Source organism: Cebus imitator, unplaced genomic scaffold, assembly GCF_001604975.1.
Source record: "Cebus imitator isolate Cc_AM_T3 unplaced genomic scaffold, Cebus_imitator-1.0 Scaffold205, whole genome shotgun sequence".
In the NCBI taxonomy this organism is placed as follows: domain Eukaryota; kingdom Metazoa; phylum Chordata; class Mammalia; order Primates; family Cebidae; genus Cebus; species Cebus imitator.
The window spans coordinates 732,547-742,547 of record NW_016107520.1 but is presented as its reverse complement, the minus strand read 5'-3'; the positions used below and the strand labels follow the sequence as shown (position 1 = coordinate 742,547).

Sequence of the window (10,001 nt, the reverse complement as noted above, 5' to 3'; positions counted from 1 at the left end):
AAAAGAAACAGAACCTAGGCCTCATGAAGAAAAAAAAAGTATGCCCTAGAAAAAAAACTTTAAGTGATTTAATGGTTTTAAAACTCAGAAGGATAATTATATTTAATAAAAAGAATAACTAATTTTTTTCCATTCTCACAGAGTAGAGGAGTATGATTCTAGCCAAAAAAATCAAGGACACTTTTCTTACTACAAGTAATAAGAAACAATAGCAAGGGAAGGTTTTCAAGACTGCCTACAGAAAAATTTTAAAACATTACTTAATACATAAACAGATCGCACTGCCACGTGTGTACCTATGCAACAATTTTGCATGTTCTTCACATGTACCCTAAAACCTAAAATGCAATAAAATAAATAAATGGGAAAAAAAAAAGAATAAAATATGAATACTTACCTTGACACTTCAAAAAAAAAAAATACATAAACAGAATATTTTAGAGGATGTCAAAAAAAGTATTCAGAAAACTATAAATCACAAATACAATATAGTAATGCCATAATATGAAATCACTGGACATAATTGGACTTAAATCCTGAATTATAGTTCTAAAAAGCAGGGTAATTGGAACTCTTTAAAAATTCTGCAACATTGTAAATGTACTTAATGTCACTGAATTGTATATTTTAAATGGCTAAAATGGTAAATTTTATATTATATATATTTTATCACAATAAAAAATGTGTGTATTCTAATTCTGAAGAAGAAAATTAGAAGCATAAATAACCATAAGGGGAAAGAAAAACTGCTAGTTTTCAACAAATACGTGCAATATACAAAGCACTATATGCTCATTTTACATTATCTTATTTAATCCTCTCTCAATATACATAATAAAGCAGGTAGCATTATGCCCACTTTACGAATAAAGATATGAGGCTCAGAGAGACTGAGCAACTTGCCTAAGGTCATACAGTTACTGACTGACAGCGCCATGAAACGAAGTCAGTGTCACCTGGTTCCAAAGCAAGAGAATTCGTTTTTCTGTAATGGAGAAATGTTTCTACTTTCTCACACTCATCTCTAGGAAGAGGCAGAACTGCACAGACATATAAGCAACAGAAAACAAATATTTTCAAAACAAAAAGGCAAATCTTCTGCAATTTATCAATTAGCTATCTGAGAAACAGCAAATAATACCTTTCACAACACAGTGTCTGAGTCTCTGGTGAAGAGAGTGATATTTGTCTCTTAAGGGAACCCTCACATCTTCAGGACAGGGAAATGCTTTCACGAAAATTTCTGCTACCTTCAGAAAAAACAAATGTTAAGTTTTATGAGAAAAATCATTTTTTTCTTCATTTCACAAGTATTTTAACTCAAAATATAAATGCATATTTCTTACTAATCTTTCGAGGTCAGGTCAAAACTTCTCTCTGAGCATGAGTCTGCTAACAGAAGTTTAATATCAACCTACTTTTTTATTTTAAAATATGTAATTGACAAAAACTGTGTATATTCAAGGTGTACAATGTTATGATTTAATATACATATACATTCTGTGCTGATTTCCATAGTCAAATTAATTAGCACATACATCAATACACACAGTTACGTGTGTGTGTGTGTGTGTGTGTGTGTGTGTGTGTGTGTAGAGTGAGGACACTTAAAATATCCTCCTTTATCAAATTTCAGGTAAACAATACACTACAATTAACTACAGTCACTACAATGTACATTAGATCCCTAGAACTTATTCATCTCATAACTGAAAATTTATACCCCTTGATCAACATCTCCCCATTTTCACCACATCCCCAGCCTCTGGCAACCACCATTCCATACTATGCTTCCGTGAGTTTACAACTTTTATATTCCACACGTAAGTGAGGTCCTACAGTATTTATCTTTCTGAATCCAGAAGATATTATGCTAAGTGAAATAACCCAAAGAAAAGCAACATCAACCTTAATTAAAATTAAATAAAAATCTTTTAAAGTCCCTGATTCTGATTTAGTTTACTTTCACCTACAAGCACATTACCTTTCTAATTGGTGGCAGTTCTCCAATAAGGCTCAAAATTATATCCTGAATAAGTTCTTCCATATTAAAAAACCGAGAGAAAGGTAGCATTCTATAAGCCCATTCCACCGCACTAAGACAGTGCTCAACCATACAAGAATCAAACTCCACTTTGAGGTCCTAAAAGGATATTGAAAACATTAATTTCCTTTTTACTTTAGATGATAGACAAGAATGAGTTCAAAATAAAGTTTTGCTACAAATATAAAATCTTTTAAACAATAATTTCCCAACTAACGTGTTCATTTTTCTTATTTTTGTCCTGGTAAATACCTTTTCTCCCTTTACATTTTCTCTTGCTTTCTGATATTGCCTGCAATTATAGGATAACTTATCACGGACATGCAGAATCCAACACAAAGCACAAAGTTCTCTGAAGCTACCTAAAGCAAGAACACAAATATGAAAGAAAATTGTATGAGTATGTACATTAATATTTTAACAAATCCACCTCTGCTGACCATTTTTTTTCCAAAATAAATCTATTTTGTTAATTATAAAATGAACACATGTTCATTTTAAATTTATATAAAAGTTATGGAGATTGACTTAAAAATCACTTATTGATATTCATTTATGTTTAAACATTTTCAATACTAAAACCATGATTTCCAATAGAATATAATGTTTTATTAAAAGCAATACAAGTGCACAAAGTTATAAAATCATACTATGTATGCCGCTTTGCAACTAGCTTTTTCTCACCTACAATATCTTAGATACCTTTTCATGTGGTAATATAAACACACTAAGTTTTTTATTGCCAATACAGTGTTCCATTGCATGGAGCATCAGGATTTAACTATACACAACGCATAGGCTCAATCCAGCTATCAAAACAAGTTTCCACTCTTCTGCTAATCTCAAATTTCTATTATAGTTAACATGTGACCAATTAAGTGAAAACTATCCCTCTCCTTACTGTTCTATGGTTAATAGGACCTTTTCAACTGGGTGGTGTAGGCTCTGTAGACAGAGCAAGACCTTGTCTCCCAGCTACTTGGAAACCTGAGGTAGGAGGATCATTTGAGCCCAGGAGTTTGAGACCAGCCTCCATGTTGGCATGGATGGGTAAAAAGGGAACACTTTTACACTGCTGGTGAAAATGTAAAGTAGTACAACCACTATGGAAAACTGTGTGAAAATTCCTTGAAGAATTAAAAGTAGACCTACCATTTGAATCAAAATTCTCACTACTGGGTATTTACCCAGAGGAAAAGAAATCATCATACAAAAGACACTTGTAAATGCATGTTTAAGACACTTGCACACGTGAGTTTCTAGCAGCACAACAGCAAAACCCTGTCTCTGGAAAAATAAAAAACTAGGAACTTTTCCTTTGGAAGAAGAAAGATAATACTCTAAAATTTAATTTCATTCATTTATGCCTTAATTATTTATTTACTGTTATTTATTTATCTTCAAGACAGAGTCTTGTTCTGTCTTGCCCAAGTTGGAGTGCAGTGGCATGATTTTGGCTCACTAGAGCCTCCACCTCCAAAGTTGAAGTGATTCTCCCATCTCAGCCTCCCAAGTAGCTGGGACTACAGGCATATGCCACAATACCCAGCTAATTTTGTATTTTTAGTAGAGACAGGGTTTCACCATGTTGGCAAGGCTGCACTCAAACTTCTGACCTCAGGTAATCCACCTGCTTCAGCCTCCCAAAGTGCTGGGATTACAGGCATCAGCCACTGTGCCTAGTCTACGCCTTAATTTTTTAAATAAGCCTTATCTTTGCAATAATCTGACTTTTATATTAGTCAGTATTTTCATTTTCTTTAGGGAGCTAGTTAATATGTTTTTTTAAAATAAGTATTACAAAGCCAAAAAGTACAGTTTGACATTATGGAAAGTGAGCAGAAAGCAGGTCTTCTACACATTCTATTCATCCCAATAGTGAGAGAGGATGGTAGGTACATGGCTCCAGGGGGACTACCAGGGTCTCCAATGAGCATTTTCACAATACAGCCCACCCCACACATCAGATTCTCATAGATTCTGTCAGGAGAGCACGGCCCAATCTTTTGAGAAAGGCATCATTACTGACAGATGTGTTTCATTATTTCATATTTCACAGGCAAGCTGGGATAGAACTAAGGCCAAGAACTAGCAAGATACAATGCAACAACACACTAAACAGTGACTTATCTAGAAACATCCCTCATCTGTGTTTTTCAGAACGTAGATTACAATCTATTATTAATTACTAGGCTATATAATCAACTAAGTGGTCTCAATCATCTCTTAAAAATAGAATACAATAGAATATATCAAGAGCGCCTTGTGGCCTGGTGCAGTGGCTCACACCTGTAAACTCACACTTTGGGAGGCAGAGGCAAGCAGATTGCTTGAGCTCAGGAGGGCAAGACCAGCCTGGGCAACATGGTGAAACCCCATCTCTACTGAAAATACAAAATATGGTGGTGCATGCCTGTTGCCCCAGCTACTTAGGAGGCTAAGGCAGGAGAAGTGCTTGAACCCGGACGGCGGAGGCTGCAGTGAGCCATCTTGATGGCCCCACTGCACTCCAGCCTGGACAACAGAGACCCCACCTATACAAAAAATAAAAAATAAATTAGCTAGTACAGTGGTTCAAGTCTGTAGTCCCAGTACTCAAAGGGCTGAGGTTGGAGAATCCTTTGAGCCCAGGACTTTGAAGTTACAGTGAACTATGATTATGCCACTGTACTCCAGCATCTCTAATTTAAAAAAAAAAAATAGTTTTTGTACAATTGTATGTCTCTTAAGCCAAATATAATTACAAGAGTCAAAAACATTTTAAATTTTTTTAAGTTCATAAAGTAAAAATGTTACAATAAGCTATGGTTAATTTATTACGGAAGAAAAAAATATATTTTTAATAAATATAGTATAGTCTAAGTGTACAGTGTTTATAAAGTCTACAGTACTATACAGTAATGTCCTAGGCCTTCAAATTAACCCACCACCCACTCACTGACTCCCCTGGAGCAAAAACTTCCAATCCTGTAAGTTCCATTCATGGTAAGTGTCCTATACTTACCATTTTTTTAAACTTTTATACTGTATTTTTACTGTACCTTTTCCATGTTTAGATATGTTTATATATACAAATACCATTGTGTTACAATTGCCTAAAGTATTCAGCATAGTCACATTCTGTATTCAGTACTGCTGTATTTAGTATGGCAATACTTTTTTCTTTTTAGAGACAGGGTCTCACTACATTGTCTAGGCTGGAGTGCAGTGGCTATTCACAGGTGCAATCATTTGCACACAATAGCCTTGAATTCCTAGGCTCAAGCAATCCTCTTGTAAAGATTTGTAGTCTAGAAGCAAAAGGCCATATCACATAGCCTCAGTGTATACTAGGCTACTTTTGTGTAAGTATATCCTATGATCACACAACAAAATTGTCTAATGACACATTTCTTAGGACGCATCTCCATCATTAAGCAGGCCTGACTATATAATATTAAAGATTGTAAATTTTGTCAGTCATAATAGAATTGTGGTTTTTAAAAATACCTCATATGTTCACTACACATACTGAAGTACTTATGGCACTTATGATATATTCAGATTTGCTTTCATATGTTGACAATTGTTGCAGGTGGGTGAGAGGTACTCAAGTGTTCATAAATCTCTACTTTGGTTCAAATTTTTCATAGTAAAAAACTTCAAAAAAGTTTGAAATCCTAGGCCAGGCATGGTGGCTCACGCCTGTAATCCCAGCACTGTGGGAGGCCGAGGCAGATGGATTACCTGAGGTCAGGAGTTACTGGCTCAGCCAACATGGCAAAACCCTGTATCTACTAAAAACACAAAAGTTAGCCGGGTGCAGGGACAGGCGCCTGTAGTCCCAGCTACTTGGAAGACTGAGTCAGGAGAATCGCTTGGATCCAGGAGGTAGAGATCGCTTGATTTGGCCTCTTGATTGTTGAGAAATGATTTCGGTAGATAAAAAAATTTGGCTTACAATTTCGGTGAGCCAAAATTGTGCCACTGCACTGCAGCCAAGTGACAGAATGAGACTCGGTCTCAAAAACAAATAAATATATAAAATTAAGAGTTTGAAATCTACTATTTTAGGTAACAAAACAGGAAAGGAACCTTGTTTTTTTTTTTTTTTTTTAAAGAAACAGGGTCTTGATCTGCCGCCCAGGCTGGAGATCAGCAGCAGAATCATAGCTCATTGCAGCCTAAAATTCCTGGGAGCAAGAAATCCTCCCACCTCAGCCTGGGTTTATAGGCATAAGCCACTGCAACTGGCCAGAAAGGAATATTTTTAATCTACCAAAATCATTTCTCAACAATAAAGAGACCAAATCAAGCAAAAGAATAATTAAATAGAACCTAGGATCAAAATGAAAATATTAAAAATACATGTTCAAATCTTTATTTAAATCACGTCAAAGGACTATGTCCCTATTTATGAGCAAATATCTTTTACCTGGGATTATTGTGAATTTAACTCACTTCTTACAGACCTAGAAATGAAATGAGTTTGGACATACTTTTCCAGATGACACCTGTGCCTGGTCCTTTCTTGTTACAGGGAATGAAGAGTCTATGAAACTAAGCTCATGACAGCTGAGAGAAGAAATCAGGAAGCATTTCAATGCTATTAGAGTTGGAAACACAGACAATCTGAACCCTAGGACATGTAAGATTGTACCAAGGGTGAGTGAGTTAAGAATAAACTTTTTTTTTTTTTTTAGAGACAGGGTCTCACTATGTTGCCCAGGCTGGAGTGTGGTGGCTATTCACAGGTGCAATCATTGCACACAATAGCCTTAAACTCCTAGGGTCAAGCAGCCTCCCACCTCGGCCTCCCAAGTACCTGGGATTACACCACTGTGTGCCCAGCTCAAAAGTAAACATTTTAATTAAATTCTAAAGATAAGATCAGGGCTTAATATAAATAGAACTGATAAGGACTAAAGATTAAGAAGAAAAGAATGAAATGATATCTAAAGTTTTACTTTTTGAACTTGTTATGCAAATAACTGGACACAGACCATGAATAAGGAATTAATTTAGGTCAAGTGCGATGGCTCATGCCTGTAATCTCAACACTTTGGAAGGTCAAGGCGGGCAGGCTGCTTGAGCAGAGGAGTTCAAGACCAGCCAGGGAACATGGCAAAACCCTGTCTCTACAAAAAGTACAAAAATTAGCCGGATGTGGTGGTGTGCACCTGTTGTCCCAGCTACTCAGGAGGCTGAGTTGGAAAGATGGATTGAGCCCAGGAGTTGTTCTGCAGTGAGCTGAGATCATGCCACTGCACTCCAGCCCAGGCAACAGAGCCAGACACTGTCTCAAAAAAAAAAAAAAATCAATTAAATAAAGAAAGGTATCACAATTTGTTTATATAATAAATTTCTGACTTACTATCATATATACCATATATGTATATACATAGCTGTTAAAGTACAATATACTGTACTTTGAAGAGTCAGTAGTTACTTTCCCAAATCAAATGAAAAATCCTCCATTATTCATACTTAGGCCTAATGTCTAAGCAAGCAGTTCATTTTGGACAAACCTATTGCTCTAATGGAAGCTTCATCAAGCTTGTGATCTCCAGCTGCTCCAGGTCTAAAGAATGTGATATCTCCTTTACAGTAATTAAGTAATGACTGAGGAAAAGGACTCAATGAAGGAAGGGATCCTTTCATTCGAATCTAAAAGTAAAGAATAACAAATATGTTAATTATCAACAGTATAAATCACTTTTAAAGGAAACTATAAAAAAATCAGGCAAGTAAAAGAAACCACACAGAATGAAAAACAAAGTACATGAAACAAGCTATACTTGTTTCATTACTTTATGAAAGTCACTAGCTTGTTATCTCAGAAAAGAAAGTTTCTAACTAAATCATTTGCACCCTCTTGACACAATTTTGCCTGTATAAGAAAAATTTAATGCTATTTGTCCCTGGCTTTCCTCACAGGCATAGCAAAGAAAATAAATTTAAGAATCTTAATCTCATCCCAAATAAAACTGTCTACAGTAACTAAAACAAATACAAAACATTTATGCCTACATACATAACTTTCGAAAAACTAATCTACAAATGGTAGAATTAGAAAGACACCATTTGGCAATCCCTAATAATAACTCTAGGCAAAGTTAGTAAATGCTAACACAGCAAAAAGCTGATGGGTTGATGGGAATACTTGATAGAGGGTGTGACATGATCCAAACTCAATCTCCCCATCCCTAAAAGTAAAATGAGCAGACGTATGTGTCACATGGCACAGCACAACAGAGAAGTACACAATAATTATGAAAGATCATTTCTAAGAAAATTTGACGGCAGGCACAGTGGCTCATGCCTGTAATACCTGCACTTTGGGAGGCCGAGGTGGGAAGATCACTTGAGGTCAGAAGTTTGAGACTAGCCTGGCCAACATGATGAAACCCCATCTCTACTAAAAACACAAAAATTAGTCAGGCAAGGTGCCAGGCGCCTGTAGTCCCAGCTACTCAGGAGGCTGAGGCAGGAGAATGGCTTGAACCTGGGAGGCGGAGGTTGCAGTGAGCCGAGACCATGCCACTGTACTCCAGCCTGGGCGATGGAGTGAGATGCTGTCTCAAAAAATAAAAAATTTTAAAAAAGAAAATCTGACCCTCAATCTATTTAAACCTCTCTACCTCAATGAGCACAGATTAATGACCGACTTACAGGGGGAAAAAAAGAGAAACAAGCTAAATGACACTAAATGAAGAAATGATCTGACAAATCTAGAATATGGTACAGGACAAATTATCTAGTTTTTATTTTAACAAATCAAGAATAAAAACGGGGAGCTTCTACAGATAATAGGCTGATTTAAAGATATTTGGAGATGATCAAATTTATTTCCACATTTCAGGAAAGGACTCTAAGAGACATAAACCTGGGAAGGAAACATTAACAGCAGGTTTGCAATTGATTTTCTCCCCTCAGTTAGTCACTTCCAGAAAGACAATCTAATCAAATCTCCTGGGAAGCATGCTAATGACAGACTTCTTGTCAAATACATTAATGGCATTTACTACCAGGATGATACTAAGAGGTAGAGAGAGAGAGCCAGCAAGGAAATGGGGAACCTCAGTTCTATAGCCACATGCAACTGAATTCTGCCAACAACCTGAATGCGCCTGTAAACAGATATTCCCCTAGAGCCTCTAGAAAGGAATGTAGTCCTGCTGCCACCTTGATCGGCCTTGTGAGACTCTAAGCAGAGACCTAGCTGAACCACCCTGTAGTGGTTCTGATGCACAGAACCTGTGGGATATTAAATGGATGCTATTTTAAGCTGCTAAATTTGTATTAATTTGTTAGGTTAGAAATAGAAAACTAACATGGTTTTGAATCTTTGTTTCAGCACCATTTTTTAACTGAGCTAAAACTCACATGCCATCAAAGTCGCCTTTTAAAAGTGTACAATTAGTGGTTTTTAGTATATTCACAAAGTTAGGCAACCATCATCACTATCTAATTCCAGGACATTTTCATCACCCCAAAAAGAAAAATAAAACCAGTCACTGCCCACTTCCTTCTCTCCCTAACCCCTGACAACCAACCACTATCTATTTTCCATTTCCATTGTGATGCCAAAATATAAAATGAGTACAGTTTTAATTTATATATTTATAGAAACTATATCTAAATTTCACAAACTTTTTCTCTAAAAAAGGCTAATTTTCAAAAATAATTTTAGATAACTTCTCAAATCTCTCTAAAGGTTCCTACTAAAAATAATTATATCATTTTAAATTTAATATTAATTAAGGCTGAATTAAAAATATTTGGAGGGCTAGGTGCAGTGGCTCACACCTGTAATCTCAGCACTTTGGGAGGCCAAGTCAGGTGGATCACGAGGTCAGGAGATCAAAATCATCCTGGCCAACATGGTGAAACCCCATCTCTACTAAAAATACAAAAATTAGCCAGGTGTGGTGGCACACACCTGTAATCCCAGCTACTCAGGAGGCTGAGGCAGAAG

The 10,001-nt window shown here is 36.2% G+C and overlaps 1 protein-coding gene across 1 annotated transcript in view; it reads right to left on the bottom strand.

Annotated features, from left to right (window-relative positions):
• Positions 1-10,001, bottom strand: part of CPLANE1 (ciliogenesis and planar polarity effector 1) — a 160,689-nt gene that overhangs the window by 95,066 nt on the left and 55,622 nt on the right. The window contains exons 21-25 of the mRNA XM_037745599.1: positions 7,552-7,690; positions 2,297-2,406; positions 1,985-2,143; positions 1,142-1,250; positions 398-404 (exon numbers count right to left, since the gene is read on the bottom strand). Of these exons, the coding sequence (XP_037601527.1) occupies positions 398-404; positions 1,142-1,250; positions 1,985-2,143; positions 2,297-2,406; positions 7,552-7,690 (524 nt within the window). The remainder of the gene's footprint in view (positions 1-397; positions 405-1,141; positions 1,251-1,984; positions 2,144-2,296; positions 2,407-7,551; positions 7,691-10,001) is intronic.